This window comes from Lissotriton vulgaris, chromosome 10 (genome assembly GCF_964263255.1).
Source record: "Lissotriton vulgaris chromosome 10, aLisVul1.2, whole genome shotgun sequence".
Lineage (NCBI taxonomy): Eukaryota > Metazoa > Chordata > Amphibia > Caudata > Salamandridae > Lissotriton > Lissotriton vulgaris.
This window is the reverse complement of record NC_141698.1, coordinates 411,450,866-411,478,177: the sequence shown is the minus strand read 5'-3', so window position 1 is coordinate 411,478,177 and position 27,312 is coordinate 411,450,866. Positions and strand designations below refer to the sequence as shown.

The 27,312-nt window shown below is 44.7% G+C and overlaps 1 protein-coding gene across 1 annotated transcript in view; it reads left to right on the top strand.

The window, feature by feature from the left end:
• ALG1 (ALG1 chitobiosyldiphosphodolichol beta-mannosyltransferase) overlaps nt 1-27,312 on the top strand; it is a 442,794-nt gene that overhangs the window by 399,550 nt on the left and 15,932 nt on the right. The window contains exon 12 of the mRNA XM_086941231.1: nt 5,453-5,528. Coding sequence (XP_086797357.1) covers nt 5,453-5,528 — 76 coding nt within the window. The remainder of the gene's footprint in view (nt 1-5,452; nt 5,529-27,312) is intronic.

The following is a 27,312-nucleotide window of genomic DNA, read 5'->3' as shown; positions in this document are numbered from 1 at the left end:
TTTCAGGTCAAGGCCCGGGGCGTTGCCTAGGATCATTAACTCTGTTTTTCCACCATTCATCTTTAGGCAGAAGTGTTCCATTCACATGGCCACCTTTTTTTAAGCAAGATCCCAGGTCAAAAAGAGAATTGCTTGGGCCATTTAGCGAGATTACCAACTGGGTGTCATCTGCGTAGGTGACAATCTTTATCCCGTGCGGTAGCACGATGTCGGCTAATGGCTGCATGTTAATATTAAATAATGTGGGGCTCGGGGAGGAACCCTGAGAGACAACACAGCTTATCTCCAGAACTCTAGATGAGAGTTCCCCTGAGAAAACCTGGAAGGTCCTCTTCTCTAAATACGATTCAATCCATTTAAGTGCCTCATCTGAGATGCCTTTCCTCCTAAGTCTCTCCACAAGGATTTTAAAGTTTATCTTATCAAAGGCAGAGCTCAAGTCAAGGAGGATAATGGCCACTGCTCCCCCTTGGTCAAGGATCAATTTTGATTCCCCCACCACAGAGAGTAGGGCGGTTTCCGTGCCATGACTGGGTCTGAAGCCTGTTTGGGTGGTGTGTAAGAGATTGTGGGATTCCAGGTATTCAGAGATGGTTAAATTTACATGCTTCTCTAGAGCCTTAATGATCACAGGGAGAAGAGAGATAGGACGATAGTTGCCTAAATCGTCTGGGTCTAAATTAGGTTTCTTTAATAAGGCCTTCACCATGGCATGCTACCAGAATGCCGGGACTGAGCTGATAGCCATTGATAGGTTCATAAGTCTGAGCATATGGGGTAGTATAATTTTTCCTGCTTTGAGTAATACCTGCGGGGGTGCGGGGTCCAATGGAGAGCCGAACTTAATTTGAGTAAGAATATCCAATGATCTAACCAGCGTGAGGGGAAGAAGAGTTTTAAGTGCAGAATCTGAGCAGTGCGGGAGCATAATTGTGGGGGTAAAGTCACTAGGGCAAGGTAAGCTAGGAAAGGCTGAATAGATATTTTTAATTTTTTCTTGAAAAAAATCTGCAAGTTCATTGCATCTTGTAGAGGAGGCCATAAGAGAAGTATCAGATCTACGCAGTTCCAGGAGACCCTTTGCAACACGAAAGATCTCTCTGGGGGAATTAGAGAATTGGTTATAAAGGCGCAATATCTTTGTGTAACAGATGGTTGAATAATCTATCCTCCTCCATGGCCGTCTAAAAACAAAAGCAGTGTGCTCACCATAATCTAAAAAAACTCTGGACTATCAATTATTGCCTCAAACCAGGATGACAGTGGTAGATGGCTGCTCACTCTGCTTCAATGCAGTAACACAGACTTATTTGCTGTATATATACATATTGATATATATATATGCTCCTAATAGTAATGGTTCCCTTATGTGGTCCACTCTGTCGGCTAATTTAACGCTAATTCCATTTAATGCCTGAATAGTTCTGGGTGGCAGTTTCATTTTGCCAATGGACGTCATCTTAGACAGGTACTCTGCCTACAAATATAGAGTCCCTAAAGCTCACAAAAGCAATGTGATTTCTGTGTACATTTCAATGGCCTCGTCGATGTCTGGAGACTACACAACCCTACTGGTAATGACTTTACCTTTTGTTATCCCCCTCTCAACAGTTTTTCGAGAATCAATTACATAACAGTAGATACTTCCCTCCTACAGGTTACATTATCTTCATCCATTGACGCATCACAATTTCTGATCACACTGCCATCTCCATTTTCCTTCAGATTCTTTCCCCTCAAACGAAAAAGTGTACAAGGCGTATGAACACTGAGGATCATGAGAACAAATCAGATGTGCAAGAACTTCATAAAGAGCTAATATTGTATTTACAAGACAACAGCTCACTGTCTCCTCACCTGTCACTCTGTGGGACACCCTGAAGTGATGCCGTTAGAGACCAAGTGATAAGTCGCATAGCTAAGGTAAAAAAATAAATCAAATCCTCCTTAGGCAAACCAAGAAAATGTATTTAGGTGCTCTAAAGTTCCATCATCCTTAACAACACTTAAAAGGCTGAAATACGAATACAACAAGATAATCGGTAAACGCACTCGCTTATTGGTCAGTGCTAAGAAAGGTGATAAACTAATTTATATCAATAAAGCTGGGAAGTCAATCTCAGCCTTATATAAAATTGAAAAGAAATTCCTCCTTAATTCAGAGCATTAAAGATCATTAGGGCACAATGAAAACCAAAATATGATATCGTCAAAGTTTTCCAGAAATTCTACGCTAAGCTGTACCCCCTCTAGATTTCCACCCTATAGAAGTTTACCCAATGAAATCCTTTCTGCTTTGGATAGTCTGAATCTAAACAAGCTGATAGAAAGAAACGACATTTGGAATGCAGTTAAGCTTAATCCATATGGCAAAGCCCTGGGTCCGAATGATCTACCCATCAATTTCTATAAAACATTTGCCTTTACGATAATAGACCCCTTGGAATCTGTCTTGAACCACTTTGCCTCAACTGGGATAGTCTTGGTTACCCCAGCAGAGGTCACAATTATGGTAATATCAACAGAGGGAAAAGATCACTCTGATCCAAGAATGGAGATATGTAGCCGTCTGTGGTGTTGCAACAAGGCACCCACCAGGACTGCCCACTCTCTCTGTTATTTCTTCTGGCCATAGACCCTTTGTTATTAATGATAAACCAATGTAATGAAATTGGTGAACTAAAATTCGGTCAGATGGTCTTCAGAACAGCTGCCTATGCGGACGACATTCTAATCTTCACAGAAGCCCCTGATCTTGCTATATCTTCTGTTTTAACCATTATTAATACATTCTGTAGCTTTTCCGGCTACTCCCTGAACATGGATAAAACTGAAGTTCTGCCTCTGAATGTTCTCTGTCACCTTTGTGTGGGAACTCAAATTTCCAATGGCAATCTAAGTCAATCAGATACTTAGGTATATGGCTTTGTAATAACCTGGTGGAATCCATATCTCATGGCCTGCGACTCCTGTGCTTGTTTGCAACTAAAGGCCATCCGGAAGCGGGGAGGCCCAGCTGTTTTTGTCCAAGGCCAACAGAGGAAGGCCAATGTGTTCACTATCACCTCCAGGTAAGTCCCCCGTCAGGAAACGATCTCCCAAAGATCTTTAAATAAAAAGCACAAAAAGCAGCATATGAAGAAGTCAGCTTGGTCCTTGAAGAAATAGCCCTGCTCCTCGAACCATTCTGAAACTCAGTGTTATTCCCTGACTCTAGACTTTTTCTAATCGTTAGATAAGATCTTGACCCTGAAAAAGTTTAAACCAGAGTTTCTGGCTCCAATAGCTGGTTCCACACAGGATTAGGTCTTCCACCTTGCTATGTTGGATCTGTACATGATCATTTCTGTATGCTGCAGGTTTTCCGCAATGGGAAGCATGATCATACAGCCATGGCAACTCTGATGCTGCACCTCCACCATGCCAGCGCCCAAGGAGAAGTTGAAACCTGTCAGGGCATAGTTCCCCACTCTGTCGGAGCCTCCTTCGATACAGATATCACCCACTAATCTGACTAGGACGATGCCGTCGATTTCGTAGGAAAACATTTGAGTGGTAAACAAGAAGGTTAATGGAAACTTCAATGATGTGCCTTTGGCAGAGCACCTTCCTAGAACCACAGAGATTCACTGGATGAGGTAGCTCTTTGGCTGCGACTATGAGATCTTAGCAATTCCTGTTAATAAATATGGCCAACACAGGGTGTTGTTTTGGGGGCTGATAATCTCCATCACACATTATTACAGTGATTCTGTCCGTTTCTGCATTTACAATATGCGAGAGGCCGAGGCACTTCACCAGAAGGTAAGATCCAGAACACTTTGGTCCTTCTGCAGAAGAAGTTTCCTCATTTTGAGCTGTCGCTTGAAAAACAGCTGAAGCCTTTGTATTAACCTTTTCCTATTCAAAGACGAAATACTATGTTTTGACTGAGATCCTCCAACCCTCCTCCTTGGTGGTGGAGCCTTTTGCGCCTAATATTGAGGCTCTCCTGTGTGCGTTCATGACATCTTAGAAGAAACCATTTTCATGCATAGCTGTTCACAGACCGATAATCAGAGGCCATATGTCTGCTCCTTATGACCTACACTTTTTGTCCTGTCACACTTTGCCAGAAAGCTTGGTAGTTCTAATTGTTTCTTCAATTAAAAATCTGAATGACTTTCCTATAGCACCTCCTGATAGAGAGAATAGATACATATCTACAGGTTGCAAAGTCCTTGCTTCCAATAGCCTAGGAATGTTCCCTTACTTTTGGGCTAATATGTTCATGCCCTTTGGTCACTGATGACTTGGACACCTCTAAACTGATCCTGAAGTGCATTGTTGGTCCAGCAAGCACCATGGTTAGATCCATGGGCAGGGCTGCCACGCTGCACCTACATGCCTGATGCGTTCTACTGGCTTCTCAGGAGATGTCTCAACCACACTCAATGACAAGCCCTTCAATAGTGTGCAGATGGTTTGTGAGAAGTCAAACTCCTCCCAGGAACACTTAAAAAATAACAGAGCTATGGCTCACTGTATGAACTGACCTCAGTGGCAGGCCTTTCCTTGTAATACAACCATGTTACGTACAAATCGGCCCTAATTATATGACAAATATGCAATGCATTAACTCTTAAGAGTTTTATGTGGAAGGCTTAGAGCCAAGAGGACTAATATTTTGAGTGTATAAGCAGTGCACAGTAAAAGCCAGAGTTATAGGTTATGCACTATGGCTAATGGAGGTGGGCAAGTTATAGTAATTTGAAGGTAGTGAGTAAATTATACATTTCAGGTATAACTATAACTTTAGAATTTCTAATGTTTGTGTAGTTTAAGTTTGGCTTGTACAGAAAGAATAAATAACGTTTTACGAACTATAACTAAGCTTTAACTTTTGTTTTTTTCCCCACACCTTTTCTTCACTATAATACCTACCTCATTTCTAATGATCCTACTACAAATCAAGAATTGTTTTTGAGTACCACTTGAATCGGTGCAGAAAGCTTTCTCCCTACCCCCATCTCCTGGTGGTGCCTAAAGCACCTTTCCCTGTTGGAGAAGTATTGCCATTGTGTTGGGAGTGGTGGTTACAGATTAATAAAGACCATTCATCCGTTAGTCAACTGACCAAGTGGCTTCTGGTGGAAAGGTAGCACTCGTGGGCCTATTTGGTGAGAATAAGTAGTGCTGTTCGTTATTAACGATCAGGTCTCCACCACCCACCACTCTTCCGTTTTCCTTGACAATAGCTTAATGAATTGACTGAATTCTGTATTATGCTTTTAACTTTGAATTTACTAATCGCATGGACTTTATTACCGGATATTGTCAACGTTTTCATTTCAATACAAAATTAAGTAAATACATTAAAAAATAAGGTACTGGGAAAAAAACTGAAAGCCATGTGCCATGCTCTTTCTTTGATATATTGCAATGTTAATTGTTACACATTATATTTTGACAGTTTACATGAACTTGTAAAGCATGAAAAGAATGGATTGGTATTTGCAGATTCAAATGAACTTGCTGCACAGCTTAAAGTAAGAATCATTTATATTTAATTAATGAATTTTTTAATCGCAATGAATATTTTTTACATTTTCCTAGCATATGCCTATTGCTTGATTGAAGGGGCTAAAATTTTAATTTTGTTCAAATGTATTTTACTTGACGTGTAATCAGAAGCGATGGGACCCTAACTAACAATGCAGAGCAGGCGCCATCTTTGTAAATCTTATTGCTCAATCACTTTTTATCTGTTAGCATTCATAGACACGTGCAATTCAGCAGATGCCCATTTAAGAATGAACACTACACAGCATAACAGCTGGTAGGCGCATGCCAAAGGCAAGCCTGTCAGCGGCCATGCACATTGTATCAACCAACCTTACTTGAACAAAGCTTTCAGAGTAATTTTATTTTACTCTTTTTTTGTTTTTGTGTTTAATAAACTGAATTTTATTAATTTATGAATCATAGAACAACCCACAGCAGGTCTTCAGGCGCAACAACACATTAAAATAAGGCTATAATAAGTACATCCGCACATCCCACATGAATATATCTATCATGGTAGTCAATAGTACTCCAACCATTTCCCCATGAGCGGTGAGCAGACAACAAGAGGTTCAACGCAGACACTGACCGAAACTTTCGGTCCAATCCTCTGCCGGACTACTCCATGGGGCTAATTTGGCAACAAGCCGACTAATTCTCTAAGAGGGAATCCCCCTCACACATGTAAAGCACCTTAGCGAGTGCTACACATTTTCAAAATTACACAATCACTTAAAATTAAGTAATCTGCACCTACACGCTTTGGTCCTGAGGAAAGCCATTTTTAATCATAAAGGCCTGGCTGAAACATGTAGACCACACCTGGATGTAGGAGACCCTAATTAACACTCCTATAACATCCATCAGCCTTTTTTAACGCTAACAGTGACTCAGTTATTAAAATATAATTTACCCTCGGGTACTGGGATCACTGTATAGCTTTTAAACTTTCACCTTCACGTCACTACACAGCACACTCAGAAACATACCTGCTCCGCTGTATTCAGGCGTTGAAGCACACCCAGTACACACTCGGTGTCACTGGGTGGGCCCGATGATGAAGCATGCCACCAACCAGGTTTGTGGGTGAGGGCTTCATGAACAAACAAAAGGGTTTGTACCCTGTCTTACAGTCTTGAGTCTATGCAAATTCACAAATAGGCTAGTCCTTATTGATTTCACACAAAGACGCACATCTGCCAAACCCAGACCATCGTTCGATGTACATTGAGAACATTTCCCATTGCTACACAGGAAGGTTGCTCAAGCCCGACAAAGGCTCAAAATTAGACCTGCAGCTGGTGCCACCAAAACCGCTGCAGTTGTAAGAGATAACATTTTAATATGTAAAGCAGGCAGGTAGGGTGATCATTTTAAACATTGTTATGCGGCCCAAGACCTTGAGAGGCAGCTTCGCTCACCATTTGAGGTCTGATGTTAGGTGGGACGGTAAGAGCCTGACATTCAAGCGAGACCTGGCTTCAGGGGATCAACACTGATTTGGACCAGTTGATGGTAAGTCCCGATGCCTAACCATACAGACCAAGAATCTACATCACCGAGGAATCGCGATCACAAAATATATAGAGGCACATCATCTGCATAGAGTGCTGTCCGGTCTTCCATAGCCACCCCCAGTCAAAGCCCCAAACCTGAGCATTACAGAAAATCCATACCACCAGTGACTTGATTGCCAGCGCAAACAAAAGTGGTAATAGGAGGCATTATTGACGGGTGCCCTCAACCAATCGAAAATAGGGCAGATAAGGTACCATTGATCCACACCTGTCCCTTAGGATTAGACGGAAGCACCCACACAGAAGCACAGAATCGGGTACCTAGCCCCATCTTAATCAACACTTCCTCCAGAAAGGCCCAACTAACCGAATCAAAAGCCTTCTCAAAATCCAAAAGAAAGGCCATAGGATCCTCCAGCTGAGAAAGATGTACGAGTAAAATAATAGCGTCCCCTATTAGGGTCCGTCCACTTCAGCACAGCAAATGCCCCTATGTCTAGGGGTTGTTTTAAAATAATTCAACTTGGATTAAATTTGGGTATGATGTATTTATTATGTCCAGGCAATATTCAACTTTCATTCGCCTTGTCCCACATCAAATTGATTCAATAAATCATAATCTTCTCATAACCATTTCATCCAAGAAAATTTATGTTGTATTATCCCATCCCAATGCATTTCGGGTTGACGCCCTTCGTCAGGGGTTATCAATTATCTCAGGCCATCCGGCGAGAAATCTCATACAAGCATTTCCCGGTGATTCAACTTCCTAGTTGGAATCACCAGTGCGTGTTCCCATTCATCTATTAAAGATGTAAGAGTGCCATGTGGACCCTGCAAAGACACCGTCTAATACTCTTATGGAGCAGAAACCCATATTGATCGGGATGTACCAACTGTGGGAAGACTGGTAGCAACTAGTTCGCTAACACTTTCACGAAGATTTCACCTCTGAGTTATTTAGTGATATCTGGCAATATGACTCACACTGATCGATTGGTCGGCCAGGCTTAAGAAGGACCTCTATGGTCGCTAAGTCAAGCTCAGATGGAAAGTGTGCCTTGCCAACCACCTCCTGATAAAGGCTAAAAGGGTGAGGCATCAACTGGGCTTGAAAGTATTTATAGTATTCGATGGAGAACTCATCCAGGCCCGTAGGTTTACCTTGCTCAGCTCAAGGGGGCGGTCCAAATCTGTCCTGTTGCTCAGGATATCGAGCACCAAGGGGCTGGATGCCTCCCTTGTAGATCGCTCCCTATGGGCTTATATGACTACAGAGGATGTTGCAAATTCAGATGCTGTGTCTACAGCTGTTTACACCAACACCCCTCTCCGGACAGAATTGAGGAAACCACCCAGGAGGCCAGCTCTCACACTGCCAACCAATACAGGAGTTTGCCTGAGTTGTCCCCACTTGTAAACCCGGTGTCAAATCCATTCAGCCTTAGTGGGCCTCCTCAAGCACAGCTACTGGAGTGACTTCTGCTTCAGAGCCAAGTGGTGTAGGTCCAGGCCAACCATACCAGCATAGTCTTTGCGTTCCAATCCCAGGATACTGGATTCTAGATTGGTGATCTGCTGCCACTGAGCCCTCTCTTGTCCTTTCATATATGACCTAGCCACCATCCTCTCAGAACAGCCTTACTGGCGAGCCACAGGTTTCCCCGATTCAGTACTAAGTAGCCCCCACCTCCTGGGCCAGAGAGTCTTTAAGGGTTGCTGCAGTAGAAACCAAACAATAAGTCCCTGCATTGGGCGGGGTCTTTTTCGGTGGTTACCAAAAGAGAGTCACAGGAGCATGGTCTGAATTTCTCGGGGTAAAATATGAGAGCCAGAGGTTCCTAGAAGAGCTGATGCTGGAAGAAGGAGATCACCATGGGAAGAGAGAATTATGAGTCAATGGGTGGTGGGTGTAAGCCGAAGTTCCAGAATTCCATACCCTCCAAGCATGGCAGAGGCACAGAACCTCTGACCAACTGCATAATCCCCTACTCTCCCCAGCCCAGCAAATCTTCCCTGTGGATCATAATGTTGTTGAAGTTATGTTATTTTATATGACTTTTATATAGCGCAAATCACCATCAGGTCTCTAAGCGCTTCTAGTCACTGGGGCAGAAATGTCATGGCAGCGGCGGTAGCGCGAGCCACGGGCGGGCCCACTGCGCGTCAGCCCCATCAGCTGATTTTGAAACTGCGGTGGGTGAGCCAGTAGAGAGAACTAGAGCATGTCTGGAAATGGTCCCCCACAATAAAGGTTATTCCGTGAGGGAGCCGAGGGAACTGCGCTCGCATCTCCTCTATAGTAATGCTGTAATGTAGGAGGAACATCGACACCGATGACATGGTAAATGCGTCCCTGTAATGTGCTTGTAAAAGACCCTATCAAACCCAAAACAGGCCAAGAGGGAGATATTATTGCTAAGAAGTTGAGTTTCTTTTGAGAGCAAGACCGACAGGCCCTGGCTTTTTGCAAAACAGAGTACCTTCCCTCGCTTTTTGCAGTCATTAAAATATTTGACGTTCCACGTCATCAATATATAGGAGGCCTTTGCCCATGGTAAAAGCCACCACAGCTAGTTTGGCCCCAAGGAGCCTGTGTCCAAGTTGGGACAACCCAGCTTAGGTAGGAACGACGTAAACATGCAGTGTACCTGTGGTACCCCGTCATCAACATGAAACGAGAACAACAAAACACAACACCTACTTCCCCCTGCACCAAACTTCCCCCCGGAACATCTGTCGCGTACCCCACTAAACAGGAACATAGCTTAAGAGAAAGTTCAAAAATGTACTCCTGCGCCACCCCAACACAGTTATAGGAGACTTTGGTGCTGACAGAAATACAGAAAAGAAGAGTCAGGAAGACTCTAGGCCCTGTCCTTTGAATCCGCTGATAAATCCCGAGCTGATGTCTGGTGGTGCTGTGGTTGCAATGTACCAAATATGTGGGAGCCAGGTTGCTCGGACCTCGGGTTCTGGTCTCCTAGGTCAGAGTCCGTCCACTTCAGACCCTCGGCAGCCACATCTTCTCTTCCCAGAGGGCCCAGATGCAAATGGGTATTAACCCCCTCCCCCCCACCTCCAATCTCCGGACCAAAAGCATCCTCAGGGCCCACTGCTCAATCACCCATTCCCCTGCAGCCTCCGTTGTATTAAAGAAAACAGTGTTCGAGGCATGTGGGCTGCTGAATTCATATCTGTGCATAGATCGCCGCCTAGTGTTGGGTCCGGATGATTGCATATTGTTGTCCTGGAAGAGTCTTTGAAGTATCACGAGATAGGTGGCTCCTCTTCTGGACTACAGTGCGCATGGGCATCCTCTCCATCTTCAGATAGTTTTTTTCCGCCATTGGGTTCGGATGTACTTTCTTGACTCAAGTTCGGAATCGATATAAATTATTTTCGCAAGGCCAAAAGGGCTTCGGGGCGTCGGTATTGTCTCGGTCGGTGCCTAGTACTTGATCCAGTTCTTCGAACAGGACGTCGAAGGCCGTTTGCCTTTTCGACACCAAAGGCCCAACAACGATCGACGATGGAACGGAGCCCGTTCAAGAGATGCTCCGTCTGCAACTCCAAATACCCGCACATCGATGTGCACCCGGTGTGCAATATATGTCTATCACCGGACAACGACGAGGCCAGCTGCATGGCCTGTTCCAAGTTCCGGTCCAAGAAGACGCTTCGGCTTCGACGCGCCGCACGACAATCGGCGCAGAAGATGGCGCCCGACCCGAAGAACATCTTCGAGGCCGAAGACGATGAGGGCGTCGATGAAGAGGATCCTGACCAGCAGTCGGACCCTGCGTCGGAGCACGAATCAAACTACGATGTGGACGAGGAAGAAGACTACGTCCATGAGGAAGACGTCGCAGAGGCCATCGGAGCCGTCGATGACGACTCGAGCGATGAGCAGGGCCCACCCGCAACTGCGGGACCCAAAATTGACACTGTACCCTCTACGGCTCAGGTCGCGGCATCGCCTGAAGGCCTTAGCCAAGACCTTAACCCACATTCTATAGCCCCGCGTCAAGGCCCGGCTAAGAATACTTCTAAAGAGCCATCGGTCGATCAACCAATTTCAATGGTGAAATCGAAACCAAAACCTATAGATGGAAAATCAAAACCGAAACTGCTAAAGACAGCACTCGGATCGACGGCCTTCAATTCGTCGGCGCCAAGCAAATCAAAGAGTGTCATCGACCCGTCGGTGTCACAAGGAGGCGTCGACCCGAAGAGCGGGGCGCTGAAGCCTGTCTCCACAGTCATGAATAAAGCCTGACCCCAAACTAATGGCTGTTAGGACTTCAGCACGCAACAACATTAATGTGTATACTCAGTCTTGAATATTTAATACATATTCATCATGATCTTTTCAAACAAAAAACATTACATTTAGTTAACATACATCATTTTGTGCAATCCAAAAGAATTAATTTTCAATTTGAGCATAATAAACAACATAATACAAAACACCACATTTGCTTAAACCCAATGCATTTCGGGACTCAAGGTCCCTTCGTCAGGGGTTCCTAAAAGAGAAAGGAAACAAATTACACGATGCCAATGCCTACTAGTTGTCAAGCATAGAAGTACTGCATGAATGAGAGACAAAAATATAAAACTACGTTATTCAGGGATGTAAGCCTAACCCAACATATCTTCTCAGTTAATGTAACACAAACTTAATCACTCCAAACCATGACCAAAACGAGAGCAATGCAAAAGTATTGCTCACCTTTCTACAGAACAGAATGCGTTTCTATGGCGTTTAGTATTCAATCTGTGACCTGCAACCTAAATATAAGCAAATGTATGATCAAAACATATATCATTGCTATGCGAAAGGTTCGTCTTGCAATGACAGCAAGAAATATATAAACTTACCTACTGAATAATTGACAGGGATATTGCCTAAAAAATATAAATGCGAACGTAAGCATTCAAAGCTTTTCAGTAGCACCAATTACTCTCAATTTTTAATGGCTGAACTCGTAGCTCACCTAGAGTCTGTGGGGTCGCGTTTAACCGGTGGTTAACCAAACGTAAATAATCGGCTGCCTATACAAAAACAAAAATAAGTGCGTTCTTATGTAACCTCACTCATAAACAATGTAAAAAAGTAGTCCCTAGCCACAAAATAATACTAACGTGGCTCACCTAAACGTTAGTGAAATCGTCTTTACTCAGCCGTGAAGTGAATCATGCGTCCTTAGACGACAACCTATGCGAAAAGACAAAGTATTGCATGCGTTGTAAAAAAACGCTTAACAACACTATAGTTAGTGCAGTTCAAGAATGCAACCGTAGTTTAACGTGAAAAAACGCTTACCGAGGCTATGAATCCTAGACGCAGAAAACACTCGACTCCCAGAAGGCGGATACACTTCCGCATTACCGGCGTGCTCTATTTACTGACGTGCTTACAAAAACAACAAAGATGACGGACTACCAGAAATTTAATCTGCCTTTTGTGACGGCGATTTCACCAACAACATAACCTCCTTGCTCAACCAACACAAACGACGGACTACCGAAATGTCTTTTCCACAACAACTTTGCCGAAGAATAGAATTGAACCGTGTTAACCCACTATATCATTATCACGAGCACCTTACCATTTAGATGCTAAAAGTTAGGAGAACAATCTCGTAGTTGTTGGCACCATACATAATTGGCGTTTTTTTTAACAAATGAAAATAAAATGCTGAAACCATAACAATAAATGCATTGTAAACAATATGCATACTGAGTAAAAAACATTGCAGTGCAAATTATTACAGATGAAATTGTTACACCATATAGTATTCTTATGATAACACAAAACTTAATTGAAGCCTGATAAATGAAGTGTGTGTGTTTGTAAGAAGTGTATGTCAAAGTGATAGACTGTGTGAGAAGGGGCGACGTGGGGTCCAGAAATAGGTAAATGTCAATTTTATAGAAAGCAGCTCATTTCTATTTTATCATTGAGTCCGAATGGAGCATGGGTTCTCAATTTCTTAATCCAAACAACTTCACGTTGAAGTAGAATCTTTGAATTGTCAATATCTGGCCTTTTAGGTACTTGTTCAATTATCTGAAATTTTAGCTGGGCGATGGAATGGCGGTATTCTGTCCAATGGAGGGCCAGAGGTGATGTCAAATTTTTGGTGCGAATTCGACTTTTATGTTCAGATAAACGAATTTTGATTTTTCGGGTCGTCTTCCCAATATACAGTAAGCCACACGGGCACTTAATTGCGTACACCAAGTGTTCTGAGTCACAATTAGACGTATGATTGAGTTTAATGTTCTCACCTGTTCTCGGATGCAATAGTACATTGCCTGATATACCATTATTGCAATGTTTACAGTTCCAACACTTCAGTGTTCCACGAGGTTGTGTGTCAACATTGAGTCTCTTAATTTTACGTCTGCTTAAAACTTCCTTTAGATGTTGTGCTCTCTTGTAAGAAAACAAAGGTTTTTCCAAAAACTGATCACCAAAGTCACTTTCAGCTTGAAGAATATCCACCTTTTCATAATGATATTCTTTATGTCTCTTGATGAAGAGGAAAATTTAGATACGAAAACCATTTTCTCTGTCTTTTTCTTTTCCCGTTTTGTCAGTAGAGTTTCTCTGGATAAAGCTTTAACCTTTGTAATATGTTTGTCCAAATTGGTATGTGGATATCCTCTTGCGATGTACCTGTTTTTGTTCTTCAAGTGTATGGTCGCAAATTTCCTCGTCTGAAGATATTCTTTTGATGCACATGAACTGCGATAGTGGTAAATTCTGAATGAGATTTTTTGGGTGAAAGCTATGAAATTGTAGTGCATTGTTTTTATCAGTAGGTTTTTTGAAAAGACGAGTATGAATTTGATTTTCTTTCAATTCGACCAGTACGTCTAAAAATGGTATAGCTTTGTCACTGATGGAAAAAGTGAACTGTATTCTTGGGTCTATTACATTGAGAGTTTTGATGTTGTCAATTAACATTCTTTCTGAATTCCGCCAAATCAAAAATATATCATCGATATACCGTCTGAAATATAACAAACCAGTTTTCCAAGTCTGATCTGTTAGTATGTAGTCCTGCTCAAATTTAGCCAGGAACGTGTTGGCGTACATGGGTGCTCCAGGAAAACCCATGGAAGTACCATTGAGTTGACAAAAAAACTTCCCCTGCCATTCAAAATAACTATGAGTTAAACAAAATTCAAGAATCTGGAGAAGAAACACTTTCAAATGATCCGGTATATTCTCTTGCAGAAGAGCCCATTCAACAGCTTCCAACCCCATTTTATGTGGGATTGAGGTATAAAGAGCAACAACATCAATTGTGCATAAGATTAAGGTATCCGTTTGCTCCAATGATAACTCTGCCAAGCTTCTCAAAAAATCCAAAGTGTCCTCGATGTAAGTCAACCATTTTTGAATGAAAGGTTGTAGATGTTCGTCAATAAATATTCCAAGATGTTCAAAAATTGACTGACAACCAGAAACAATTGGTCTGAATGGAGGGTCGCTGAAATTTGTATGTATTTTGGGCAAGAAGTAAATCTTGGGTCTGCTTGGGAATGTTTCAAACAAGTAAGCCTTGGTTCTCATGTCTATCCAATTCATTTCTTCAGCCTGGTCCAATATTTTGCTTAATGTGTCTGAAATTTCCACAGTGGGATCTTTATTCAGTGATCCATAAAGGGTGTCCTCCATTACATGTTATGTGCCTTTTTGTAGATAAAAGTCGGTGTCCATGATTACAAGAGCTCCTCCTTTATCTGCCTTCTGAAATGTTAACGTGTCGTCTTGCGCTAATTGTTGTAAAGCGCTATATTCAGCACGTGTCAAGTTCCTTATTTTGCGTTTGTAATGTACTTTTTCAGATCTGTTTTCACCAAGGTTTCAAATGTGTCAAGAGTCTTGTGTGACACAGGTGCCTGAAATGTGCTTTTTGGTTTGAATTTTGTTTGCGTATCATCTCCCGATTGTGGTGGACAAATGTTCGTAAAAAAGTGTTTCAGACGTAAAACCCTCATAAATTTGAAGAAAGAGACTTCAGTTTCAAGTTCAGTGGTATGGTACGTACCGACAAATGATGTTCCTTTATTAAGGAGATGTTCTTCAAATTTAGTGAGTTGTTTATGGGAAATATTAACTATGAGACTTTCCCTTGACTCCTCAGTCCTTTTTTCTTTTCTTTTTCTTTGTCCTTGTCCTCTTCTTGTCTTTTTTCTGTTGGTTTGGACGTAGTTGCATCCAGAGGTCTGGTTTGTTCTACAACTTGCTCTAAAAAAGGAGTCGATGAAGAAGCATTCCCATTTGATGTTGAACCTGTTGTTTCCTTAGTTTGACCAGTAGTTTTGGTTTTCAATACCTGGGTCACTGGTGGTCTAGAAATATCTGTTTCTTTGTCTGAAACAACACTCTCTTCGGAGGAAGCAGGTTGGGTCTTCTTTTGGGTATACCGTCTCTGAGCATAAACTTCTGCCCATGTGTAGGCTTCGTTTAATTTATAATCAATTGTGTCTATTTTGAACTTCCTTAATTTAGTTTCCTGAAGTTCTTTGCCATATTTGTCAAGGCGCTCATCCAGTTCTTGTAGAAATTTAGACCAAGGTTCCTCCTCCATACGTTTGGACAGTTCATTTTTGATGTGATAGATTTCTTCCTCTATTTCCGTGATCGTTTTGGATAATTCTTCAATGAGTAGTAAGATGAGATCAAGTGAGCACTTATTTAGGATAGAATACCATTTCTCCATAAATTTCTGATTGTTTTTTAATCTGAATAACATTGGTCGAATTGCGAGCCTTAACCCACGTGGAATCCGCTTCACACGATGGTATTGGATAAGTGTTGAAGCATGGAGTCTTTGATTTAGTTCTCGCCTAGATAAGTATTCCAATTGCCGCAATTGCTGCATGACTGAATCACTCTGGGCATCGAATGTTTTTGCTTCCTTAATCAATTTGTAAATATCATTTGCTTCCTCTGTGGTATATGCTTTTGTAGATGCACGATTCTCAGTGATACTAGCTATTGATTCAAATGACATGATAATCACGTGGTGCTGACTTCCACAATTTAGCAGCGAGAGTAAATTAATGAATGTGGGTGGAGGTCGCACTCGGTTGAACAAATTTGTTCAACCGAGTGCGACCTCCACCCACTTTCATTAATTTTGTCTCCACAGTCAAGCACGTTGCGTTGACGCCGTCGACGTCCAAACATGGCGACACAAGCAAAGGACTCAAGGCTAAAAAGACTGTCGATCCCAAGCTTATAGCCTCCAAGCCTCTGTTGAGCAAGGCCTTCGAGTCGAAAAGCAAACCCGACCCGAAAGAGCATGTTGCATCGAAGCACAAAAGTGTGACTGCTGCGCACCAGGAACTCGAGTACACACAAGGCCGCAAACCAGCTAGTGATCAGGCAAAGTCGGTTGGATCGAAAACGGCGCCACCCTCGAAAAAGGTAGGATCGTCTCCAATGCCTGCGCCAACAATTAAATTTGGACTACCCCCGACCGCTCGACCCAAAGCGTTCTAACCACAAAAGAGCACCGACACGCCCAAAACGGCATCAGTAGCATTCAAGAGGATGTACTGTTCCAGCCACCTTCCTATGACAATCAGTCGAAGCTGTTCATCGACTCGGATTCTGGCAGACTCACCATTGACAAAAGGAAAATTGCTCCAGAACATCCTCTAGAGTCGTACAAAATCCCTCTCAAAAGGTAAGGGGTTCTGCCACCTCGCCTGTTCTTTTTGAACCTGTGGAGTCCTATGCCCAAGACTATGCCTATTCGCCCACACGCACCAATGAGGATGTGGGGGGGGGGGGGAGGGATACAATGAGGATGAATTCACTTATCCCGCTGACACAGATCAGGAGGAACCTCAAACCTGGATTGACCCGGATGAGCCTCAAACCACTCCTGACACTCAGTCTTACACTGTGAAAACTTCGCCTACTGAAGATACAGCAGCGTTCAACGCACTAATTGAAAGGGCAGCCAATAACCATGACGTGGAAATGCACGCTGACCCAGTGGAGGAAGACTTTCTGTTTGATACTTTCTCAACTTCTGAAAGATCGGTAAAAACATTACCTATGCTAAAGGGTGTCCTTAAACACGCTACTGACATTTTTATGGAAACCACTAGGGCAAGGGTGGTAAACCCAAGGATTGAGAGGAAATACTGGCCTGCGCCTGTGGACCTTACTTATATCAGGGGCCAACTTTCATTGGACTCCTTGGTGGTGGCTAATGCTCGCAAGAGAGCGAACTCTCAAACAAGTGGTGATGCTCCTCCTCCGGACAAAGAATCCAAAATCTTGGAAGCTTCTGGCAAACGTGTGGCAGCTCAAGCGGCTAATATTTGGAGGATCTCAAACACACAGGCCCTATTAGCCAGATATGATAGGGCTCATTACGACAGGTTAGAGCAGCTATTACAACACCCGCCTGATGCTTATAAGGAGGGAGCAGAAATGCTCATACAGGAGGGGAAGTTAATTTCCAATGCATCCATCAAATGTGCACTCGATGCAGCGGACACAGCAGCTAAGGCCATCAACACTAGTGTGATGCTAAGACGGCATGCCTGGCTCCGCATCTCCGGTTTTAAACCGGAGATACAAACAACTCTGCTTAATCAGCCAGTTAACCCTGACTTTCTTTTTGGTCCTGATGTAGACACAACCATTGATAAGATTAAAAAAGACACTGAGACCAATCCATGGGGTCTCTGCAGTCACAACAGTTCAGGGGCAGTTCCTTTCGTCGCTCCGGTAACAGGGTAGCCTCTAGAGGTCAAGCATCACAGCAAGCCCAATACAACAAAGGGAGCACGCAGGCCACCTATATCAAAAACAACAGGGGTGGATATCGTGGGAACAGCACCAAGGGCAGAGGATGTGGAAATAATAATGCCAGATCCTCCGCCACCAATAAACACTGACGCCTTGTCACTGCCCCCAGACCATTTAACACCGGTCGGGGGAAGACTTCAGCAGTTCCTGCCAGTCTGGGAAGGCAATACCACAGACAGGTGGGTGAGACAACTTATACAATACGGCTATTGTCTGGAACTAACCTCTCCACCCAACATACCCCCAAGGCACCATCCTATGTCTGCAGAGCTCATGCACTTATTGCAGCAAGAAGTACTCTGCATGCTGCAAAAAGGAGCCATAGAACTCGTGCCTTTAGAACAGCAGGGTACAGGGGTGTACTCACTGTACTTCTTAATCCCAAAGAAGGACGGGTTTCTCCGGCCCATTCTAGACCTCAGACCCCTGAACCAGTACATCTTGTCAGAACACTTTCACATGCTAACTTTACAGCAGGTTCTACCATTGCTCAGTCAGGGGGACTTCCTAGCAACCCTAGACCTAAAGAACGCATATTTCCACATCCCCATTCACCCAGGACACAGGAAATATCTCAGGTTCACCATAAAACAACCAGCATTACCAGTTCAAGGTCCTGCCTTTCGGGGTCACTACTGCCCCCCGGGTGTTCACAAAGTGCTTAGCGACAGTGGCTGCGCACCTTCGGAGACAACACATCCATGTCTATCCTTATCTGGACGACTGGCTTGTCCAAGCAAAGTCAGCCCAACAGTGTGCCAGCCACATGTCCCGCACAATTCACCTCCTACACAGTCTAGGATTCTCACTAAATTATCCAAAATCACACCTTCAACCCGCACATGTGCAACAGTACGTAGGTGCGACAATAAACACTCTGACAGCAACAGAGCAGCCAACATCTGCCAGAGTCAACAGCATGCAATTGCTCATTCAGAAATTCAGGCCCCAACACTCACTCCCAGCGCAAATATTTATGCAGCTGATAGGCATGATGGCCTCCTGCATCTTCATAGTCCCACACGCGAGGCTACACATGCACCCCCTTCAAGAGTGCTTAGCACGACAGTGGAACCAGGATCATGGACATCTAAAAGACCTAGTGTTGGTGACCGGTCGTGCATACAGCTCTGCATTGGTGGAACACACAAAACCTTTGCAGGGGACGACCGTTCCAAGAGCCTGTCCCACAAATAGTGCTGACAACGGACGCATCTGTCCAGGGCTGTGGAGCGCATGTCCTCCATTATACCGTGCAGGGACTATGGACGACGCAACAGCAGAGGATGCATATCAACCTGTTGGAGCTGATGGAAATCTTCAGGGCAATGAAGGCATTCAAATTGCACTTGTGCAACAAAGTCGTGCTAATCCGGACGGACAACATGACTGTCATGTATTACATCCAAAAGCAGGGAGGCACACACTCTCCACAATAGTCTCATCTAGCCCAAAGCATGTGGAAGTGGGCCATTCAAAGGAACATGTTCCTCATGGCGGAACATCTCCCAGGCAAGGACAACCAGATGGCGGACCTGCTCAGCAGGCACAGCCACCAAATGCACGAGTGGGAGATACACCCCTCAGTGCTCCAACCATATTTCCAGCAGTGGGGTCATCCAGAGATAGACCTATTCGCAACACAGGAAATCGCAAAATGCCAAACCTTCGCCGCCAGGTTCCCACACCCGCAGTCTCAGGGCAATGCGATATGGATGAACTGGTCAGGCAGATTTGCATACGCTTTTTCTCCAGCACCGCTCATCCCGCTAGTGGCACGCAAACTTCTACAACACTCCATGATGCTCATCCTGGTTGCTCCAACGTGGGCGAGGCAGACGTGGTACACCACGTTCCTAGAACGTTCAGTGGTGCCTCACCAACGACTGCTCCTCACCCCCAGTCTCCTCACTCAGAGCCTTGGAGACATTCAGCACCCAGATCCACAACAGTTGAGCCTTGCAATATGGCTCCTGAAGTCCTAGAGTTTGGCTACCTCAACTTACCCCCCTGATTGTATGAACATCATCAAAGAGGTCAGGAGACCTACAACCAGGGCATGCTATGCGGCCAAATGGAAGCGCTTTGTCATTTACTGTTCCAATAATGACATAAATCCGCTGGATGCGTCCACGCAAAACATTATCTGTTATTTGCTACATCTATACAGATGCAATCTGGCATATAGTTCCATTAGGATACATTTGGCTGCCATGGCAGCTTATCTTCAAAACAGACATCATCTTTCTCTTTTCAAGGTACCAGCCATTAAAGCTTTTATGGAAGGACTCAAAAGAGTGATTCCTCCCAGACACCCTCCTTCACCTGTCTGGAATCTGAACGTGGTTCTCACCAGACTAATGGGACCACCCTTTGAACCTCTTCACTCTTGTGAGATACAGTTTCTAACATGGAAAGTGGCTTTTCTAGTAGCAATCGCTACGAAGAGTTAGTGAGATACAAGCACTAACTATTCAAGAGCCTTTCATGCAGGTTGATACTAACAGGGTAGTGCTGCGTACCAACCCTAAATTCATGCCTAAAGTGGTGTCGCAGTTCCACATTAACCAAACCATAGAGCTGCCCGTTTTCTTCCCAAATCCAGATTCAGTGGCAGAACGAGCACTGAACACTTTAGATGTTAAAAGAGCTCTCCTGTATTACGTTGACAGGACAAAGGATTTCAGGAAAACTAAGCAACTGTTCGTTGCCTTCTCTCCACAACACAAAGGCAACCCCATTTCCAAATCAGGTATAGCCAGATGGATTGTTAAGTGCATACAGATATGTTATCAAAATGCTAAACGCACTTTAACAGTTCCCCCACAAGCACATTCCACACGCAAGTTAGGGGCATCCATGGCTTTCCTAGGCAACATTCCTCTAGAGGATATATGTAGAGCAGCCACATGGACCACCATACATACATTTACCAAACACTACTGTGTAGATGTACACTCCAAACAGCAAGCTGCTGTAGGACAGGCTGTTCTCAAAACTCTTTTTCAGACTGCTGCAGCTGGCACGGGCAACCACCGCTAGGGAGGTAACTGCTATTTATTCTATGCACAGATATGAATTCAGCAGCCCACATGCCTCGAACGGAATATGCTACTTACCAGTATGCATCTGTTCTTGGCATGTAGGGCTGCTGACATTCATATCGCCCGCCCTCCTCCCCGGTGCTTGTCGCAGCTGTAGCACTCAGAATCATTCTCAGGCATGGTCATCACTTACTGTATTACACTCCATCTCTGCCACAATGGCGAAAAACAATCTGAAGATGGAGAGGATGCCCATGCGCACTGTAGTCCAGGGGAGGAGCCACCTATCTTGTGATACTTCAAAGACTCTTCCATGACAACAATGTGCAATCATCCGGACCCAACACTAGGCGGCGATCTATGCACAGATATGAATGTCAGCAGCCCTACATGCCAAGAACAGATGCATACTGGTAAGTAGCATATTCCTTTAGAGTTGCAATGCGATAACTGAACTGTGAGAAGAAAACTGTTTTACAGTTATGAAAAACCTGCAGGCGCGCTGGGAACATCAGCATTCCAAATTTAAGAAGCAAAGTTGTGCCTTGACCTTATCATATGATTTTTAAGCCCTGTGAAATGGGTTGCAGGATATGATCCCAGTCTCAATAGTTGAGTACTTTGGTAATAATCAGACAAGGCGGGCCTGGGGGGGGGGGGGGGGGGGGGGGGGGGGTGGGGGGGGGCTGCGTGACAGGGATCCATGTGCCGGGCTCAATCACAAAGCAGGAAGGCAATGGTCAGAGGACCCCCAGGACGAAATCCATCCCTCAAGAAATCGCTTCGCATCACCTTATTTTACTCTTTTATTTTTTAAACATAATTTGTATTTTCAAGAGTACTTCTCACAATGAATAACCATTAATCATTGTCACAGTGAAGCAACACATCATATCATAACACCGTCCGTCCTATGTTCATGAAACGTAATATTATTCATTAAGCAGTCCTTGGCAGGGTGATACACAAATCATAGAGCAATCAACATATAGGTACAGCAACACATTCAAAGCAGTGGGAAATGAATCGGTACACATCCTCTAAGGCACATAGTCTGTTCAGGTGGTACAACAGGTCTTTTTACATGTTAGTGGAAGAATCGCCATTCGGTTCTGTGTCCCCATGTGATAAGATATATTCCTGAAGGGGCCCAAATATGTCTTTGGGCTTAGAGGTGAGTGGTAGTAACTCAGCGTATGTGGTATATTGTTCCTGGCAATAGAGTAGGTCAGCCATCCACTCCTTGAAGTTTGGAGCTCTGCCCCTGCCCCATCTACATGCCACTCTATGCTTAGCCAGAAGAAGCGATAACGCAACAAATTTCCTGTGTGAAGCAGCAATCTGCGGCGTATGTCCCAACAAGGTGAGCAACGGATCTCTCCCCAGACTAACACCTGTCATACCATCCAGCGCTAACAGCACCTGCTCCCTTAAATCTCGCACTGCCGGGCACTCCCATGCCAGGTAAAGAAATCCCGCCCCGGGTTGCCGACATCTGTCGCATCTATCCGTGGCAGCCAACCAAAACCGAAGTTTCTTCGCCAGCGTATAATATAATCTATCCAAATACTTGTAATTTATAATACGCAATCGACTACTCGCCGAGATTTGTGCTGTTTGCCTGCAACAATACTGCCTTTGTACATCTGTAATCTCTCGCCCCAACTCCTACCCCCAGTGCTCTCGGGATCCACTGTGCAGTCCCGGTCTATTCTCTCGGATGCTTTTATATAACCCTGATACCAGATGCTTCCCATCGGTAGATCCTAGCATCTGGTGGAGCAGGAGGAGATTTTACGGTTTGTGGGGGAAGTCGGGGAGTATAGAATGCATCCCTTGTCTAAGACGTACATAGAGAAAGATATCTAGAGGCGTTGTTGCAGTCCCTGAAGAAAGTGCTCCAGCCACCAGAACTTTCCATCATGAAAGAGAGTTACCCTGGCACATTTACAGAGTCCCTGAAATCCCTGCTCCTGTAGAAGTGAGAGATCCGGATGATACGAGAGCGGAAGCCGCGACGAGTATAGAACAGGCAATTCAAGCACCTCCCTGACCTGATGCCATGCAGCCACAGTACCCAAGACAGTGGTAGGTGATGCCACTTGCGTACCAACGGAGCTTTGTATTACACCAGTTAGCGGTATCGGTTCAGCCAACCAATCTGCCATGGCTATTTGTGGCATATAGCGAGGGGCTTTTACCCAATAGTATGCGTAGTGTGCCTGCACACTAAAATAGTATAATTCAAAATCAGAGATATCGAAGCCTCCCTGCTCATATGGCTTCCTCAAAATTGACCACTTAGCCTCGCCTGTTTCCCTCCCCATAGTAGCCTGAGTAGTTCGGTGCGCAGTGTTTAAAAAAAAAAACCCCGGCGCATAGGGAATATTAAGGAACAAGTAAAGGAACTGAGGAAGAACAACCATTTTTATCAGGGAGGCCCTACCGGCTAGCGAAAGAGGCAATAAAATCCAGCGTGTTACATTCGCAGCTAAGCGTGTTATGGCCGTGCCGTAATTTGCCTGCAGTGTTTCCTGCCGATCTGTAGTTATTTGTATACCTAGATACAGCAATTCTGTCTCGCACCACTCTATTGGGAAGTCCAATGGGAATTTGGATACTGCTGGTGTAAGCGGGAAGACCTGGGATTTCCCCCAATTGATGCCTATACCAGACAAATAACCAAATCTCACAAAGTCGCGCAGAATGGGATTAATATTTTGTTGTGGATCTGTGACATAAAGCGTAATATCATCAGCGTACAACAATACCAATATTGGCCGCAAACAACAACAAAACGCCTTATCCTGATGTAATTGTCTTAGTCGACAAGCCAAGGGCTCCACCACGAGGGCAAAAAGAAGTGGTGACAGCGGGCACCCTTGTCGGGTGCCCCTAGAGATCACGAGTGGTTGGGATAGGTAGCCATTTATTAACACCCTTGCCGTGGGGAGATGGTACAGTAACTCAATCCAAGACATGAACACTTGAGGGAAGCCCATTCGCCGCATCACCCCAAACGTATAGTCCCACTCCTTAGTGGCATCTAAAAAGACCGCGGCGAGCGGGAAGTCTGGCGCAACATTTTGGATAAGTGAGAAGAGGGTCCTGAGGTTGTGTGATGTGGCTCTACCGGGCATAAACCCCGATTGGTCAGGTAATACAAGTTTGTCAAGTAACAGGGACAGTCTATTGGCTAATACCTTCGCTAAGACTTTCGTATCGCAATTCATTAGGGACAGCGGCCTATAGGAGTCGCAAGACTCCGGCGTCTTTCCAGGTTTCAGCAGGGACGTGACTATCGCTTCTCTCATTGAGGGCGGTAGCGTACCCACTTCCAGCGATTCCTCATACACCTCCTTCAGGACTGGAGCCATGACGTCGATATAAGCCTTATAGAATTCCGCTGGAAGGCTGTCCGACCCCTGGCGCTTTTCCAATCTGGAGTTGCATAATAGCTTCCCTTATTTCGTCAAGTTCGAATGGGCTCTTAAAAATTTCCACTGGGTGTCGACGAGCCAAGCAAGAGCCACCTCTCCCATGAATTCCTCCAGATCCACGATAACTCGCCTTCGGTATGTGTACAATGCGGAGTAATGTGCAGTAAATGCCTCTAGAATACTCTGTGAGTCTTGATGCAACGGTCCCTCCAACTCCTGTATTTCTTTAACATGCGCGCTACACCTAGGGGTCTGCGTCAGCGCAGCCAGTACCTTCCCTGGTCTCTCACCAACCCCATATCTACTCGCTGTCCAATACTTGCCCCGAAATTTCGCCTCTCTATACGCAGCATCCTCATATTTAGTCAACGTTGTGCGAAAATCCTTTAGTACTTGGCCTTCCTCCCCCCTCACCATGCGCCTCTCCATTCCTTTCAAGTCACAATCTAATTTACGCAGCGTGTTCTGCAAATCTCTCAGCACCCCAAAACTCTTAGACATGCAATACCCGCGAACCGTAACCTTGAACGCTTCCCATATTACCTCCACACTATCAACAGACCCTTTATTGCGGACGAAGAAGTCTTTGATTTCCTCCCCCAGTTCTGTGCGGAATACCAGATCCGGAAGGGCCATAAGTTGTAGTCGCCAGCTCGGCCTAGACCTACCATATCCTGGGAGTGAAAGGGAGACCCTAACTGGGCAGTGGTCAGAGAATGTCCAAGCCCGATGTACCGCACTCGTAACAGTCGGGCATAACCTCCTAGTTAGCAAACAATAATCTATGCGCACCCAGGTTCCTCTATAGGATGTAAAGTGTGTGCCTTCATGCTGAAGGGGATGCATGTACCTCCAACTGTCCACCAACCCACCTTCCACTATGATTCCCTGCAGCACCTCCTGTGCCCTCATGTAATGCTGCGGCCCTGCATTAGATCTATCTGCCTGCGGATGTAGTGCCACATTGAAATCACCCCCCACAGATTATGTGAGTTGAGCCCGCCAACAAAATTTTACCCCAGAGATTCGTAAAAAATTCCGGGCAATCAGTATTGGGCCCATAACAGTTCACTATTGTAACCGTGTCTCTACCCAGGCGTCCCCACAATATGACATACCTCCCCTGTGGGTCCTCTAGAGCACCCATATTCTCAAATTTTGTGTTCCTACTGAATAGTATGGCCGTACCCCGGGCATAGGAGGAGTAGGATGAAAAGAAGCGGCAACTCGCCCATCGGCTTGCAAAGGCAACAGTGGCGCTCTGTGCTATATGTGTTTCTTATAGAAGTGCCACCTGGATTTTCTGTCTATGCAAATAGGCCAGTACCTGTCGCCTCTTCCTCGAATCCCCAAGGCCCCGAACATTCCATGAGATCACCCTAAGGCTGTTACTATCCTCCTGTGCCATCGAGTCAAGTGATTCCCCTCTGCTCCATGTTATGGAAGGAACTGCCTGTCAATTTCTGCATACGTGACCATGTGTCTCCGAGAAAAGAAAATTGTGTCTTTGTCCCACTGTGACTATCGAACTGTTCCCCCCCATCCTCCCACCTCCCACTGAAGCATCCCAATCATGCCAGTATTTTGCTGCCCCCCCTCCCCGATAACCTCCATCTTACCAAGCAGGCCAAACCGGGCCTAACTCATCTCCCCGTACTTCCACATGGGAACGTTCAGAAAACATTAAAAGCTTAGCATTGAATTTGGGGCTCACCCAGTTGGGGAATACGCCTAGGTGGCACACGAAGCACCTCTTGTTGGACCACACACCACTCACTCGCTGCGGTGCCAAGTTCCGTCTTGAGGGTGACCGACAGCGTATCACTTCCTCCCACCCCACAAAATATCAACATTACAATGACCTCAATGCATACGTGCGTAGTGTCCATCACTTCCAAAGTGCAGTCCCATAGCGCAAGAGAACCGCGCACTGCAACATATATTCTTCCTCCGGTGACTGGGATCTTGGAGAGTCCTCTGGGTCTGGTTGCACTCTCTTCTGTCTCTTGAGATGCTTTAGATAGTCCTCCATCTGTTGCGGGTTAGTGAAGAATTTTTGCGACCCCTGATGAGTAATTCGAAGGCGAGCCGGATATAGCAGCGCGTAGTCGATTTGAGCTTGTCTGAGTTTTTGTTTAACTCCCAAAAACTTACACCGCTCTTCTTGCACGTGGATCGTGAAATCAGTGTACATAGTAATAGGTATGCCATCATATGTCAATTTTTTTTTCTCTCAGGCAACATGTAAGGCGACATCTCTTTCTCTGTAGTTCATCAGGCGAGCAATAATAGGTCTAGGAGTATTGCCAGGAGAGGGCCGCGGCCCCAAGGATCGATGGGCACGTTCGACCACAAACTGGGGGAGAGCAATTCTGTACCCACTACTGCTTGTAACAAGCTGTGCCTGTGTATTTTAAGGAAAATAAAGAATACATTAAAGAAAGAACAGAAAACTCATATAATCAATGAACTTTTCGCGTTGCTGACTTTATCGAGTGCACCTCTCTATTCTTTTGTAATATTGCTTCTAACAACCGCTCCACGTACTCCTCCATTTTCCCAGTATTTGTGCTTTCTGGCACCCCTAAAATTCGTATGTTATTCCTCCGGCTGTGGGCCTCAATATCCCCACTCTGTGCCGCAATAACCTTGAGCAACTTGTCAATTTTTCGTTGTTGCTTTTTTCAATTTAACGGTAGAGTCCTCCACATCTGACACTCATTGCTCCGCCTCTGAGTCAGTCAGTCAGTCAAAATACTTTTATTCGATTAATAAAAATCAAAAAAAGACATGGATACAAATACATCACAGGGAATAAACAGTAGCAGTCCAATGGAAACAAATATGACATTGGTATAAATAACACTTAATTAAAACACAATTTAAAAGGTTTCTCAGCGTTACATTTAAAA